This window comes from Lycorma delicatula, chromosome 12 (genome assembly GCF_047948215.1).
Source record: "Lycorma delicatula isolate Av1 chromosome 12, ASM4794821v1, whole genome shotgun sequence".
Lineage (NCBI taxonomy): Eukaryota > Metazoa > Arthropoda > Insecta > Hemiptera > Fulgoridae > Lycorma > Lycorma delicatula.
The window spans coordinates 7803858-7822297 of NC_134466.1; the positions used below are offsets into that span (position 1 = coordinate 7803858).

The following is an 18440-nucleotide window of genomic DNA, read 5'->3' on the forward strand; positions in this document are numbered from 1 at the left end:
CCTTTATTTTCACTGTGGTTTTAATTTTGTGATCAATCGGACCTTGAAAAAAAAATAACCCTTGTATATACAACTTGTATACAATATACAACAGAAAAGAAGTTTTTAAATTTTGTGTTTTTTAGCGTTTTTAAATGTGTTTTTCCTTTTACATGGTGGTCAAATGATTGCAGGCAACATTTTGTTTCCTAAATGCATATATAAAATTTTATAATGCAGAATAGTTGTAAATTAATTATATCTTTTATGACAATGGCTTCCAATTTTGATATCATATTAGTATAGAATTATTGTTTATAAATTTTATAGTTGAATGTAACCTTTACCTTTTGTGTGCTGACCACGCAATTCTCCTATCCAAGTTACGATGTCGATTATGTTATTTATTTATCAGTAATTTATTACTGATGGACTGTTCTAAAGATTGCGATCTCTGCTAGTGATTTTTATAATTCATGTCTATCAATTGATTAAATGGTTTTAGCAGTTGTCTGTGAAGTTTTAATTAATTCGCATAATCAGAATTAAGAAATGATATTTTATTTCTCATTCATAGAAAAAAAAACATCTTATTTGCATAGATTACTTTAAAAGAAGTAATACTCATCAAAGTTTAGAAATCTCAGTTGATGTGCAGGGTAGAGATGAATTGGTGTACCAGCAGGGAAGCATAAGGTAACACAAACACGTGCTACACATAAGTATATATGAAAAATGAGTCTTTTCTGGAGTACAACAAAGCAATTGGCTCTTTGCTACCTGTGCATGTCCTGTTCCTCTCCACTGTACTATTATCAGAGCCAACGCTGCTTCAAATACCCCAGATAGAACTGCTGCACATTAATTTTATATGTATGCTTTCTGTATGGTGACAAATGTAACATAATCATACACTTACGGGAATGAATCATAAAAATTCCAGACATATTCAGTTAGAAATCTACATACCTCTTTGACAGCGTTAAAAGCCGCCTAAGTTTCATTTATTTTAAGTTAAAAAATTAGTCTTAACAATTCCTGTTCCATTACAAGAAATTCAGTCTAAACATTATTAATAATGTTCATAATATGTGGTTGAAACTGGGTTACTATTTATCAAAATTAGATGAACTGTGTTACAAGCCCTAACCTTCAGTTATAACATTAAGAATCTATTTCATTTGCAAGCATTATGTAATAAAATACAAGGGCCGTTTGAAAAGTAACCTCTATGTCATTATAAATAAAAAGCCTGCATAGATAGAAATATTTTATTTTATATACAACTTAAAACTGCAGCTTTTAACTATTTTTCAACATAGTCGCCATTTAAATTCAAGCATTTGTTATAGCTAATTGCAAGCAGCTATTTCAGCAGCCTACTGTGAAACTTTGAAGAAAGTTGGGCCATTTAGAACAAACATTATGGCATGCTATCATCCAGTGTTGTTTTTTTTTGCATGTCACACAGTCCTCGAAGAACTCAAGAACTTTTGAATCAATTCCAACGGGATATTTTTGATCATCTCTCTTACAGTTTGGACTTGACATAGAGTGATTTTCATCTCTTCATTCACATGAAGCAAGCTAGGTACCCAGGCAGCTGAATTCAATGAAAGTATTTGTAAATTAATGAAACGCTACAACAAATGCTTGTATTTAAACGGCGACAAGTTGAAAAATAATTAAAAGCTGTAGTTTTAAGGTGTATATAATAAAATATTTTTACGTATTCTGGTTTTTTATTTATAACCAAATTGAGGTTACTTTTTGAACCACCCTCATACGTCAAATTCAATTTGAGTTAATTAATTTACTCAAAACAATTTTGATTCTATTTAAAACATATGACTCAAAACCAATGTACATATTACTAAAAAAAAAAAAACCATTTATAATTCAACAAAAGTGCAAAATCTCATTTCATAAGATTAATAAAACCAATCTTACCTTATACGTATTCTACTCATAAATTAAAATAGCAGCCTTTCAATTCAGTTTGAATAATTAAAACGATACTAATGCTACTTACTAAGGACTATGGGTTGTCTGGCAATTAAATGTACATGGTGTATCGAGGTGTCTTTGAAAGCATGACCTATTATGAGCCTTCCAATAGAAGTATGGCAGCAGGAATGGGACACCGCGACTAATGGAAGATCCCTGTACAAGTTTATACAGGATCTGGGGGTATGGTATGCCTCGAGTTCATTTTCAAGGGCAATGGGTGCCCAGGTGCTCACCATGTTAATTTGAACCAATATCTGTTTCGGTTTCGCCTGGCAGCTGATGAACTGTATGTTGGCAGGGAGATCCAGTCAAATGGAACACCTGATGTTTGGCTGCCCCGCTGTTGGGGGGGAGCGCTAGAGACTGGGCCACCATGGAAATTAGAGGTCAAGGAGAAAATTGGTCACTCACAAGCGGCGAGTCAATGTGGCTACATTGTCGGGCCGTGTGTGAGTTCCTTGATGTGGTTGCTATGTTCAATCGACATCAGTAGTTTACTTAATGGAAAGACTCCTACCGCACTGCTGTGGGAAGCTAACCTAGAGATATATGGCTGACCACCAGCAAATTAAGACTCCAAGTGCTTTAATACAGTGGACAGGTACTTGCTGGCATTCAGCGACCTAGGCGCGGCAGTGAATTGCTATCTAGACGAAGTAAATTTTAATTTATGGATGTCATATGTATTTTTAGTAGTTGACGGGTTGTGCCTACCCATTTTAGCAAATATATGACAAGTGAGTGGTTGGGACATGTAAGCTGGTGGTTGGTGTATGGCACCGCGCTTAATCCACTCACGCTGTTAGGTAAACTCTAGGAGCTATTTAGGACACTAGTCGCTAAACTGTTTTGTGGCTCAGTAGCTGTTTGTGGCACAGACATTCAGTCTTATGCTTTAGGGGGACCGAATGGGGTGGTGGCAGGAGATATGTCAAGCAAACCAGTCTATCATCCAATTCAGTATAAGTGAAATATAATCGATACTTGATGAAGACTGAAATTACATAACCAAATCTTAATAACAGTTGATTCAAACTTGTTCCATTGAAGCAGTTAAAGATATGACACCATTATGGTGTTTTGTGTATGTCTCATTGATTTTTAATTTATTTAGAATCTATAACAGTTCCTTTGGATTCAGTTAATCATCTCCAAAACTGAGAGGGGAATAAAAATTTTTTACACATGATTTTTGTTTATTACTGTAAATAATAGAAATCACTTTTTTGGCATCTAAAATCGTGAAATATTCATTTTTTTTAAAGTTGCCTCTGACAAGGTTCAAGCATAAAAAAAATGATTAAAACTTTTTCTATTTAATTTCTTTCTTTTGAGTTTATAATACTAATTATAAACATTGTACAGAGTGGTGCACAATAGGTTGACACATTTATAAAGTCGATTATAAATAAATATTTTTTTACCTGGTGTTAACATATCGTGCATGCATAATCCCTATTTCTTGGAAATACCGGTAGTCTTTGTATCTGCAATAAATCAGTTATTGTTGAATCACTGATGTTCGTCTAATTCACAGAATGCTAGTTATGCTTCTTTATGCTGAATCAAAAAGCGCTGCAGTGACTTAACGACAATGTTGAGCCCATTTAACACATAGACTAAGCAAGAAACACCATTCTCCATCTATACTATAAGTTTGAGGAAGAAGAAGACAACATAAAAAAAAAGAAACGTCATAAAGCAGCTCCCATTCATACTCCAGAAAATATTGAAACACTTTGAGTTGCCGTGCGTCTTAGTTCGGGAAAGTCTATATGGTGAGCTTCACAAAAAATGGGAATATCTCGTTGTACAGTACAAAGAATGTTATATACAATGATCTCAGTCTGTTTCCATATAAATTGACTGCCTTGCATAAGTTAACACAACCTATCAAGCAAAAAAGGTTGGAGTTTGCACAGTAGTCGAAAGGGTAAGGGAATTTTGTTTCCACTTAGTTTTCAGATGACGCTTATTTTCATGTTGATGGGACTGTTAACAAACAGAATGTCCACTTTTGGGCTACAGCAGCACCACAAGTTGTGCATGAAAAACAACATGGGTCTAAAGTAACTGGGCAGCTTTATTCAGTCACATATTGATAGGGACAGTGTATTTTGATGATACAGTTAATTCTCAACACTATTTGAATATGTTAAGGGATGACTTTTTACCCAAACTGCTTGCAATTGAGTCGTCTATAGATACTCAACGGTTTATGCAAGATGGTGCAATCCCTCACACTGCTAATGTTGTGTTGAATTTTTTAAATTCAGTTTTCAGTAATCACGTAATTTCAAATCGCTGTCTGGGCCACGACAAAGGAGGTTTCTTTTGGCTACTTATTTAAATCCTTGTGACCTTTTTTTTATGAGGATATTTAAAAGAGAAATTTTACCGATTAAGACCTGCAAATTTTATGGAAATGTGTGCGCAGATAGTTCAATTGTGTGAAGAGATTCAAGAGGACTTGTGTCACAGTCATCAGAAACAAACGCTTTCACTTTGAAGGGATAGTTAGGCATATTGACGACCATATTGAACATGTCATGCGGTAAAAGAACTTTACACAAACACTGTGTTTGTTACGTAAAGTTGTAATCGTATTAAATTAAAAAATAAATGTTATCCAAAATTCAAATGTCTACTTACTTTGCACCATCCTGTATCATAGCGATACATTTTCGTTACTTTAAACGATGTTTCCCGACTTTCGTAATGGCTGTGATACAGAGTATATTGCATTGTTTTACTGCTGAAAGATTAATTTGTTACTTTATAAATCTTTTCCTGTCTTTATTGTGTTTTTACTGCATATAATGCGACTAAAATACGAGAGGAACTCTACAAGTTGCTTTCTCTAAGAATAATGATGTTCACTTTACATTCAGCCTTCATGATGAATAGAATGAAGTTGTCGCTTTTAGGATTGAATGTCATCTACATTTCAGTGAGTTTGGCGTAAAAATATGACTTAATTTTTGGCTCATTGAAGAAGGCAACAGGAAAATTCACTCCTTAGTTTTCTTAGTAAGTGTGGTGTATGGGATGATTATCAGAAATGGCAGTGTTGTTTTCAACAGTGACATGACTCGTGTCATGTAAAACTACTTCACTTATTGTAGTTATTGCTCATACACATAACTATTAAAAATATTTTCACAGTTGCTCTTTAATATCTTTTAATTTTATATTATGTATTTTATTTTGTATTATAGTATTTTGGTCCCCAAATTTAAAAAAAAAATTTTTTAATTATTGTTATTTTAAAATATCAAATACTTACAGATGCAAAGAGGAATATTTCAATGATAAAATTCTAGCTTAATTTAAATTTAATTCAGTTCTAAACAGACGTCTATATAATTTGGCGATGTGTGTGTAAATAAAAACTGTACGTGTTCGTTCAGATCATTTGCAGTGTAATGACACTATCTCGAAATATCATCATTGTTTGTGTTTAATTTTGGTTTTTTTTTTTTCAGAGTTACAAACAGCATAGCGAATGCTAAATACAGATTTCTACTTATTATCATAATCATCATTATTAACATTTAACCGTTTTTACTTAAAATTAAGTGATATATATTTTTATAAGCTATTACTATTATTAACATAAAAAACGTGCATTTTAGCAAAGTGATACTTTTTGTGATAAAAAGATATACATGTATTGTATATTTTTATAAAGATATTTTTAACAGTTAGATTATGTTTACATACTTAAAACGCAAATTTTATTTAATTTGAATAACCTAAAGCAGTACTATATATTTATACTGTAAATACATTTCTGTGTTTTTAATTGATAACTATAATTCCCATTTGGTATAGTGTATTAATATATAACTAATACTAAAACTTGCAAATGTAAATTTAAGTTATCAATTGTATATCAGAGATATGTGGAATAATATGCAATGCATATTGTATAGCCGATAACATTTTCTTAGTAGAAACTATTTACATTTCCTGTGGAGTACTGAAATCCAATTACAAGGTTCAAGATGTATACAGTATTGCTAAGTGTTAAAAAAGTTGAAAATTATAATAAAAAATTGCTTTTAAATGGTAATTTATGGAGTATGAATTTCTCGTAACGTTTATTTTTTATCCATTAGAACTCATTAAAAATTTATATATTAAAAGAAATTAAATTTAAATTTAAAAGAATTAATCGAACTGTTATGTTATTTTTGCGATAAGTATTTAATTAATTTGTAATTACTTTTTTCTTTCTTTTTTTTAATAAAGAATTATCAGTTAAAACTTGTAACAAATTTGAATAAATTTTTATTTTTATTATAAATTTTTTATTTAATTGCAAACATGATTTTTCCTAGCCAGGTACAATTCACAAGATAGTAACTAATAATTTCTGAGGTGCAATTATTGTAACTATTCAGACAAAAAATATTTAACACATTCTGTATAGATTCAGTAATGCTACTATATAATTGTGAATCTGCGTGAAGTGTTAGTAGTAATACTGCACATAAACTTCTATTTTATACAACACAATTTTATTATTCTTTCCCAGAAATAGGACGTTTTTTTTTATTTAAAAATGTTAATTATAGAAATGTAAGAATTTCTTTAATATTGTTTTTAACTACTTAAATATTGTCACAGGTTACGGGTGAAAATTCTATTTTTTTAAATTCTCTTGTCTAGTACTCATAGTACCCCCTATCAAATTGGAAACGGTTTCAAATGCATTTTGATTGTAGTGCCTATGATTTTTTTGCATAATGAAATTATTCACCAGAAGCTTTGAAGCTTGTTCATGAGAATGTGGAAATGTAATTTTATAGCGTATGAAAAATGCCATGCCAGACATGGATTTTAGCGACCAGGTCACTTAGCGTTTACATTGTTTAATTGCAGTCATTTTCGTAATACTGTCCTATCGTAATTTGTTTGTTTGTGAATTTGCAAAGTTTTAGCCAACAAAAATTACCAATACTGGTCCTGTACATTTCTGTTTGAAATAATAAGGAATCATTTAATCAGTAATTACCTGTAAAATGTTTTTAAACACATTGTAAAATCAACCTATATTAATATGGACTGAATTACAAAGTTCTCGCAATAAATGAATTTCAGTGCGACTGTTATTCAAGAATAAAAAAAATAATTCTTCAGAATCATTTCAAACATTTAATGATTAAGAAACATTCAAGAACAGAAGCAACTTCCAAATCACTCTTCCATATCTCAGATTACACCATACATTCAACGCCCTCACAGATTGCTTCTATAACTATCTTATACGAGAGCGAACACCAATAAAAAGATACATTGACTCATCCATTTCCCAGATTACACTTAATATACAACACCCTCACAGAAGTGAGGGTGTTGTATATTAGGTATAATCTAACCTAACCCACCGGGTTGGTCTAGTGGTGAACGCATCTTCCCAAATCAGCTGATTTGGAAGTCGAGAGTTCCAGCGTTCAAGTCCTAGTAAAGCCAGTTATTTTTACATGGATTTGAATGCTAGATCATGGATACCGGTGTTCTTTGGTGGTTGGGTTTCAATTAACCACAACATCTCAGGATCAGTCGAACTGAGAATGTACAAGACCACACTTCATTTACACTCATCCTCTGAAGTATTACCTAAAAACGGTAGTTACCGGAGGCTAAACAGGAATAGAAAAGAAAGGTGTAATCTAACCTAACCCACCGGGTTGGTCTAGTGGTTAACGCGTCTTCCCAAATCAGCTGATTTGGAAGTCAAGAGTTCCAGCGTTCAAGTCTAGTAAAGCCAGTTATTTTTACACGGATTTGAATACTAGATCGTAGATACCGGTGTTCTTTGGTGGTTGGGTTTCAATTAACCACACATCTCAGGAATAGTCGAACTGAGAATGTACAAGACTACACTTCATTTACACTCATACATATCATCCTCTGAAGAATTATCTAAACGGTTGTTACCGGAGGCCAAACTGGAAAAGAAACAAAGGTGTAATCTAACCTACCTTACCAAAACAGAAAGCTGATAAAAATTTAATCAATGAAAAGAAACATTATTCCTCCGTATCTCCGATTACAGCAAACATTCAACGCCCTAGCAGATTACTTTTATAAACATCGTATAAGAGAGCGAAAGCTCTCATTGCTTTAAAGTGTTTTTTGTTTTGTGTATGTATGTGTAATTTTGTGTTATTGTACTGAAAAGGACAGCTTACCTGTGTTTAACTAGCTACCTGTTAATCATTATTCGAATGCTACTTCGAAAGCTTTACCAATTAGTCCTTTAAATATGAGTTTTAATTTCATAGATACCATTGTTTCTAATTCATCCTCATTAAGCGTTTCGGTAAAACGTCTTGGTAAATAAACGTTAAATGGTTGTTCTTCTTCGCCATCTCGTAAACGACATATTATGCTCTTCCCGTAACGTGTAGCGATTTTCCTTAACCATACAATTTCATAAGGTTTACCGATGGTGAGATCACCAACGCTTTTTGTTTCGAAGTCGCTTACTCAATTGATGAATAAAATCTTTTCTGTTGCCGTCAGTCATGATGATGTTGTTTGTCCAAGAGTTAGCTTTAGAATGAGACTAGGGCGATTACGAATGGATATTTATACCGACACATCTGCTTAACAACATCCGCATTCGGTATTCCAAGAATCGACGAATAATATTTATTTTAATTGCGTATCAACCGCAAAAATATATTTCTACTTGCATATCAACTAACAACATCCGGTTGAGCCAATTATTTTTTCTTATCAAAGCCATAAATTATTTTTATTCTTATCGTCACGATAAATAAATCCACGAATCGTATTTATTTTAATTCTTATCTACTATCCACATCCGGTTGAGCCAATTATTATTTTTTTCTTACCAACGCGATAAATGATTTTTTTACTTTCCAATTAACCGCATACGAACAAGTTTGAAATTGCTTATCTACAACTTGTATTCGGTCGTGCCAATTAAAAATGATTTTTTGTTTGTAATCACAAATCAACCACAAACTCGTTAGCAAGTATTTAAAAGAGAGACTGTACACTGAACCCTATGCACAATGGATCACGCTACCGACGAGCAAGCACAAGCGCGAAACAGTTTTAAATAGGACTTTTTTAATTTTATGAACAACGCGGTGTACGGCAAGTCCTTGGAAAACGTACGAAACAGAATAGACTTCCAACTGGTCACTAACGAACGTAAACTGGATAAGTAATTGCAAAACCGAGAGTTAAGGCTTGGTACATCTATAACAAGGATGTCGTCGGGGTAAGTCTGAAGAAAACGGAGATATTCCTCAATCGTCCGATCTACATCGGATTTACCGTATTGGACATTAGCAAAATGATCATGTACGAATTCCACTATGACTACATGGTGGAGAAGTACGGTCATAATATAAATCTTCTAATGACCGATACGGACAGTCTGATGTATCATATCGTGACCGATAACGTTTACAACGATATTCTTCACGATATCGATCGGTTCGATACTTCAGATTACCCTCGCGATCACGCATGTTTTAGTAATACTAATAAGAAACGACTTGGTAAATTCAAAGACGAAATGAATGGAAAAGCTATTCGTGAATTTGTCGGTTTTCGTGCTAAGATTTATAGCATTCTCGACTTTAATAAGAAAGAGAAGAATGCAGCAAAGGGTATTCCTAGAGCATTCATTGCAAAGGATCTTAGACACGATTTGTACAAAAAAAGTCTTTTTAATGATTCCGTTACGTACACAAGCGTGTACGGAATCATAAGCACTTTGCACAATATATTTTCTATTAACAAGTCTAAGAAATCGCTTACCGTACGACGACAAACGTTACATATTAGAAAAAAAAACCGACACTATTCCTTACGGACATTATAGCATAAAAAAAGAAAACTGCCCGCTAATGACAACACTCCCCAAAAGAGACCGACAACCGTAAACGATGTCCTCATAGCCCATGGTCATGACTACATAAAAAGCCAGAGAACCGAAGACCTCTTAGACTACGATATTGACTATTGTTAATTTTCTTTTATCATGCGGCTATATATTGCCTTTCTTTTATTGTAAGTGAAAAAAAATTATATGTAAAAAATATTAAATAAAGTATATATCTAATAATATAAATGACTTTAAAAAGAAAAACATTCAAAAAAAATTATAATTACTTACATCAATTACTATCGTCTCCCTCTCTAATGCGGCGGTAGCCCAATACATCTCGTCGACAGACGGGACAAATTCTGCTGTACCTCGCTAATTTTCGCACACAGTCTTCGCAGTATCGATGACTGCAAACCAACACCCCGACAGTTACCGATTCTGTTAAACAGCTCTGACATCTGTCGGTTGATGAGTTTCCATTATTGACCTCAACAGACTGGCTTGAATTAGCGTCGACCTGTTGTAGAATTCTATTTAGAGTTCTACAATGAGGTCGACGTGGTATCGAACTAACATCCACGTCTGTAATCTCCGGACGACGACACACTCAAACACGTCGACGTCGACATTGATGTCCACGACGAACACGATGATTGGTACTACTACTCTGCCCATTATCACCATCGATAATTTCATGTATAATTTGTAATTCATTATCTGATAATGGTGATGGTGGTGGCCGATCATCATTGTTATTGCTGTTGTTGTCGTCGTTGTTGCTCGGATTGAAATCTGTTGCGGACCCATCGGATTCTGCATCTTCTTATTGATGGTTAGATGATGATGGTGATGATCGTGGTGGCGGAGCATCTTGGTTGAAACGTACAACTAATCGCATTGCTCGTCGTCTCGCCCTCAATATCCCATACATCAAGTCATTCGACGCGTGTTCGACTTCAGTGTGGTCATACATATTTCGCAGTATGCGATCCTTAATCTCCATTAAGTCTCGAAATGTGCTCATTAACTCATTTATCTCATGCTGTACAGTTTAGTATGCCATTGTGAACACTTTTTCAATATGTAATGTTGACATGTAAAATGTTGGAAGTCAGAATAATACATATATATATATATATATATATATATATATAAACCATAAGAAATATTAAATTAACTGCAATCTTATCAATTTAGTATATGTACTGTTTTTAATTGCAGTGTGAGCGATAACAACTTTGCGGTTTTGATAAAACTTCTTATAACAAATAAATGTAATTATTATCATCAAGAGAGAGAGAGAGAGAGAGACATACTGCATTTTATAATAAAGAAATAATTATTACTGAGAGAGAGAGAGAGAGATTTTTTATCTCTTAATTTTTTAAGAGATAAAAAATAATATTCGAAACTTTATTCATTCTTGCGTTAACACTCAATCATAATGGAACGTTCTTTTTATGATAGAGTACATACATTTTACAGGGTTACTAGAAACGGTAACAAAAAGATATATACACCGTTATGGCCGCATATGAACAATCCGTTACTTTCCCCCTGATCCTAGATATGCATGGGTTCAGGTACGAGGGTATTGATGATATAGTCAGTTGTGACCATTTTCGAATACGCTTGTGGAAGTGGGAAGAGACGGACAATCCATATGTTGAACATACACGGCTATGCTATCTTGCCCGTTTTACGGTTACCTTTTTAAAGTGTAAAACGGCCCTTTTCAGGGCCACCCTAAACCCCCCGAATCGATCACACATAAAATCTTTAATCGGTCTACACATGTGCAGATCGATTAATGATTTATCATTGTTATCGATACGGCCGGTGCCAAGGCCGGGATATAAGAGTGGTGAGGCGGGTAAAAAAACAATAAAGAAGTAAAGATCCTTTTTCTTCCTACTCCTCTCCAAACACACGAAATACGGTCAGTACAACAATGAACGTCAAGGCGTCAATAGCTAAAGAGCTCCATCATCAGGCGCGTCGAAACTACCCTACAAGACGCGTTGAACTTAAGAATATTTCTGACCTTTTTCAAGCCGACCTTGTAGAAATGGGACCGTACGCTAAATCAAACAAAGGCTATCGATACATATTGACGATGATGAATTGTTTTTCTAAACTAGCATTTGCCGTACCGATTAAAACCAAAACCGGTACAGAGATCGCTAAAGCTCTCAAACCCATATTGGATAAACACAAGATGCGTCATTTTCAAACCGATTTGGGTAAAGAGTTTTACAATCCGTCGGTTAAACGACTATTACATTCGTACAATATAAATCACTATTCCACACATTCGGATAAAAAAGTATCGATGGTCGAACGATTTAATAGAACACTGAAAACGATGATGTGGAGAAAATTTACCGAGCAAGGAACTTGCAAGTGGTTAGAATTACTACCGAAATTGATCGTAAAATACAACACCAGTCATCGCACTATCGGAATGAAACTGAAAAATGTAAACAAGCGAAACCAAGCCGCTGTTTTACGGCGATTGAATACAGTACTCTATTGAAAGCCTACTTTACCGAAATTCAGTGTCGGCGATCGAGTGCGTATAAGCAAATTTAAAAAGACATTCGCCAAAGGATATTTACCGAATTGGACAAACGAAATATTTATCGTACATAAGGTACACGATAATACGCGATCGTGTACTTACACGCTGATTGATATTCGCGGTGAGGTGGCGGTATACCGTACGGTAACGCGATACGTTTTAGACAAAAACCGCAAAACAACTTGTGTTCCAAATATTTTAGCAACCGTCAGAAGTTTTGCGGCAACTACGTTTGTCGTAAAGTGAACTGCTGTGAAAATAAAGACCGACGATGCTGGCGACATGTAAAAAGAATCGTGACTATCCGTTGGTCGTTCTGTTGATGATTACTAGCGAAGGCAAGATTTTCAATAAGCGTATATAGTTAAAATTTTTAGAAGAATGCGACAAGTACGAGATGCCTATCGAACTGGTGATCTACGATAAAAACATGTTCAACACAACGGTCCGACACGGATGGAACTTTATTTCAAGATTTAGACCCTCTCCGTTCGTATACAAAAAGCCTTTATTGGAACTTCGAAACCGTCATGCATCTATGGACTACACAAACGTTTACATGCACATGTTGGAATACGGTAGTCGTGTAGAAAAGCGAGATGCTGTATAGTGATCACGAAACGAACTATTCCGATCAGATCGCCCAAAACGTTGTACTGCTTAGCGTTATCATACGGTAGAAAATGTTTTGTGCTCACGGCTTACGGAGTACAATTTACCGACGACGTACCGGAAACATTACCGATAAGACGAGAAAGATTACCGTTCGACATCGTGAACAACAGGGCCCAGGCGCTCTTTTCCGGTGAGTTTCTAAACGAAGCGCTAGCTACATTGCCATTATACGCCGATGCGTTCGGATTGAGGTACAACGAACGACGCGAACTGTTTGAAATCCAAAACGAAGATCTGCTGCGAAAATGGTGCGAATATGCAGCCGCAAAACCGGACGAATTTTGGTTGTTGAATAGCTATTTGTTGCATTTACATTCGGAAGGCGATCGTCATCCGATCAGACGACTTTCCACTCGGTACTTGACAAAGGTCCCGCAACGCGATCACTCAACGGTTGTGGATATTCCGCTGTGGTTTGGAAATGTAAAAAGAGCCGTGTGTTTAAAGACACAAGCACAAAACTGTTGATACCGTCTATCGATCAGGGTGTGACGCAATGTTACCACGAATTGTGCAATACCAATCACCGTCCGATGAGAATGAATGTTTCGTTAATCAATGTTATACGTTTCCTACGCAGAACCCAAAAACATGCAGTGTTCTTTAGATCGGTGGAACTAGGATGGTGATGTGATCGACTGTTTTCCAATCATTCGTAACCACGATGTCGAACAAGAACGAGGTCGATATGCCATCGTCGTCGTCGCCTGCGAAGTTGGTAATGGAAATCGATAGAATACGAGATTCGATTAAACGAAAACATCGCGCTATTACGCAAGAAATAACGGATTCGGAACAAGTTATGAAAAAGCATTTTAAGCCTATTGTCGATCCGCTTCGCGAACTTTGGAGGGGAGGATGTGGTGGGGGGAGGAGCTCATAAATATAGTGTAACTGAGTGAAGCAGTTTATTCGTTGAGAAACGTTCGAGGAAAGAAAACCGTCAACCATAGTCTGCACGAATTTTTTAATTTCTACGATGATTAAATAAGTCCTTTTAAGGACTACAACACATTACACAATCAACACAAAATTACACACATACACAAAACAAAAAACACTTTAAACCCCCATACAATAAATTGTAACTAACTATTGTTTTTAAAAAAAAACGATATTTTATTATGTTTATTGAATGCAGTGGTTCCAAGGCCCGCAACATGATCTAGTAATAGATTTATCTACTATCGGATTATGTTACAAATGGTGAGGAGAGTGTTTGAATATTTACACAACTTATGTATGCGAAACATTTTTTTTTCATGTTACTTCATGGTATTTCTTTACAAGACCATGATGCGATAAACATCAAACGTAGATGATGGATACTGGTAAACATGCAATTGTTTCGTATACATACATGAACGTTAACGGTTTTTTTTCTGATAGATGTGCAAGTTTATCGGTATCCATCATCTGCGTTTGATGTTTATCGTATCGCGGTCTTGTAAAGACATATCATGAAGATGTTTTTTTTTATTCGAGTGTTTTGTAGACCTACTGGGGAGAGATATCACTCGTTAAAAAAAATCTCAATGTTGCTACCTCCTGGGTGGTGTGGAAATGCGATCATTTATTTACGTATATTCTTTATACACGGTATACAAGTCTCTCTTTATTTTTGTTCGTAGTAATTTTTATAGTATCCAACTTAATTTTTAGTTTATATTTTAAATCATTTGTACGAGTATTTTGTAGGCCTACTGGGGAGAGATTTCACTCTAAAAAAATCAACAACACTCTAACCTCCATACAGTAATGTAAGACTATTTTTTAGAAATAAAATTTAGTCGATCGGCTTTACTGGATGTAAGTTCCAAGGCCTGTGGTGTATTCCGACGTCAGATTCACCATCTGTTGTCGAATTACACTCGCCATTGGTGAGGAGAGTGTTTAACACATAAATGCATTTCATAACTTTTTTCTTTTACAGATCCAGACACAACTGGATTTAACCGGTTACAACAACTCACACACTTTTGTATTAGTGACCCGATATTTATAAAAAAAACTTTCCTTGTCGCATCCGCTCTTATTGAAACGATGATCCAGTTCGCACGTACGCACTAACGGCTAGTGCGCATGCGCCGATTCGAATTCCAACACTGCGATTGGTCAATCGGACAACTTTAGACCACGTCGGAACCACAATTCTTCAGTCGAGCGCCGCATCTAGCACGGTAAACACCTCTGCGTCACTCCGATGACGCACGCACGCAAACACACACGCACACACCACCTCCCGATGCACGGTCTACGACGAGAACCTCTCTCCATCGCGGCGACGGCTCCCGGTGCTACCACCACAACGACCAGGAACATCCTCGAGGTAAGTCTAAAACTTTATTTACACACACACACAATTGTATCATACAAAAAAACACTTATTATTACACTTATTTTACTTCAAATATTATTCATTTAATTCAAAACAAACGCCACACAACACTGCTACCAACCTTAAAAAAATATCACCTCAATCATTTAATACAAAACATACATCCACGTTGGCAACACTGACATAAAACAAATCATGTTGGCATCACTGACAGGCTACTAGCATCACTGACGTCACTATACAAGATGGCGGACTCCACCATCTTGTATTCGTGACGCCATCTTGGATTTGGCGCTAGTATGCCTATTTCCGTACTACTAACGCCCTCACAGATTACTTCATCCACTACTTTACGAGAAACAGACACCCGATAAAAAATTTAACCAATGAAAAGAAACATTCACTCCTCCGAATCTCCAATTACACCTCACATTCAACGCCCTCACAGATAACTTTATAGACTACTTTACGAGAAACAGACAGCCGATAAATATTTAACTAATGAAAAGAAACATTCACTTTACCGTATCTCAGATTACACCTAACATTCAACGCCCTCACAGATTAATTCTATAACAATCTTTTCAGGGAGCGAAAGCCGATAAAAATTTAACCAATGAAAAGAAAGATTCACTCTTCCGTATCTCGGAGTACACTTAACATGGAAAGTTCTCACAGATTACTTCAGACTACCTCATCTGAAACAGAAAACCCATAAAATTTTAAACAATGCCAAGAAACACTCACACTCTTTCGTACCTCAGATTACACCTAATATTCAACGCTCTCATAGGTTCCTTCAGTAACTACATTATCAGAAAATGAAAGCCGATCGAAATTTAACCAATGACAACAAACAATCACTCTCCCGTATCTCTGAGTATACTTAACGTGGAAAGCTCTCACAGATTGCTTCAGACTACCTCATCTAGAACAGAAAACCGATAAAAATTTAACCAATGCCAAGAAACATTCATTCTTTCAATCTCAGATTACACCAAACATTCAACGCCCTCACAGTTTGCTTTTATAACTATCTTATAAGAGAGTGAATGCCAATAAAAATTTTAATGCTCATGAGAAAATTATAAATTTTTATTGTAAAATGTTATGTGAAATGAGTAAGTTACAATAGTTGTTGAAAGCGGCCTCCATTTTGCGATTCACATAATTGAATACGACTTTGAATGCTCTTAAACACATGTTGTAATGCGTATTAAGGAATTGTAATGACACATCGTTCAATTTCATGTTGCAATTCGGTAATGGTGTGAGTATTAGTTTACGTATCCATCAAGGTGGAACCGTGCCTCGACAGACCTAGACCAATCATCAAATTCTTCCTCATCTGGTATTACAACTGACATGAACTTCCGAGAAAAAGTTGCATGTTTTCCATTGTCTGCAAGGTAACGATTCTTGAACAACATAAATCCTGTACAGATGCATCTTTAAACATTTGTTCAATGCCGTGTGGGTACTACCAAAAGAGAAACCACAGACCAGACTAGCTAGATAGACATCGCATAGACTTCTTGGGGCTAACAGAATATGCAGTTTGAATGTCATCTCCCCCCCGAGGGGAGAAGATCCCACCTCGTAGCGTGTCCAGTCGCTACACCACCCTCTCCGTTCCTAGCCAGCAGTGGCTTTAACGGAGGACATCTTCTCGCCCTCAAACTGATTGTGCCACACAGCCTTCAGTCCAGGCCCCGCAAGTTTGAATGTCAGTCAACTTTTCTGGTGTTAGCACTTTTTGCTGCGTCTGCCACATTCCCTTTCTCTTAGAACTTGTCATACAGCCGCTTGATGGAAGACTTGTTTGATACATCCACACCACAACTTTCTATGAAGGCATTTTGGGTCTGGGCATAACTGGCACATCTAATGTATTGGGGAACAATAAATAATCTCTGCTGCATTGTGTAACCCATCTTTCCTCAATTAAACCAGCAACAAAAGAAGAAAACATTCTTAAATAAATTTTTCACTTTTTGAATACAATGTATAAAGATGACCAGTTTGTAAAAACACTTCTATATACTTTAGTGTATATATCATAATTTACCAATGGACTAGTAAAGGTATTGGAAATAAATGTACAATACAAATTTTGTAATAAAAATAAAATTTATTTTTTTACAAAAATTCAAAATTACAATACATTACAACCAAATTAGGAATATATATTTAAAATAATAACATTTTGATTACTATTTGTCACTATTTATATACAGATTTTTCTTTTAATGTTAAAAAAAAGTACATACATATATATATATATATATATGTGCAGATAATGTGCAAATTAAATTTAAAAAAAAAAACAAAAAAAAACATTAAAATGTAGATTTTATGAATCAATGTTACATTGTCATAAAAATTACAGTTTTAAAACTTCACTAATATCTAATATATACAGTTAGATTCTGTTGAAATTGTAAAATATATTTTTTATTTTAATGGCTTTTTATAGAGAAAAATTTTATGTTAAGATAATGACATTGTCTGACAATTATGGAAGAAACAAGTAAATAAATTTAAGTTAAAGACTGCATTTATATATATTATTAAAACAACTCATTCTTTGGGGAGGGAGATTGTAAAAACAGTTTTCAATTAGTTGTATACTAAATATATTATATACCAAAAAGGATCTTAACTATTTATTTATTTTTAAATCTTATTTTAACTATTTTTTTTTGTAATTAAAAATTATTTCCCTTGAAAAGTTTTAACTCATAATTAATGAAAAAATAATAATAGCATTTCAAGAGAACAAGAAAGCCATAAGAAATCAGTTTTTAATCGCAGACAAAAAAAATTGGATTATGCATATGAGTATATTGTTTCCGTCTTGGTAACAGGTTAAATGTATGTTGATACTATATTGTCTTTATTAACTTTATTAACTGTTAGTTCATTTTTCTTAAATGATGTTATCGAAAAAAATCAAATTTTTGTACCAACAAACATCA

At 34.7% G+C, this 18440-nt stretch overlaps 1 protein-coding gene across 2 annotated transcripts in view; it reads left to right on the plus strand.

The window, feature by feature from the left end:
- The window catches only part of LOC142332710 (ATP-binding cassette sub-family C member 4-like), a 208788-nt gene extending 202496 nt beyond the window's left edge, over positions 1-6292 (plus strand). For both annotated transcript variants that reach the window (XM_075379285.1, XM_075379286.1), the window contains exon 28: positions 5475-6292. In XM_075379285.1, coding sequence (XP_075235400.1) covers positions 5475-5501 — 27 coding nt within the window. In that variant the 3' untranslated portion in view covers positions 5502-6292. The remainder of the gene's footprint in view (positions 1-5474) is intronic.
- The last annotated feature ends 12148 nt before the right edge of the window (positions 6293-18440 follow it).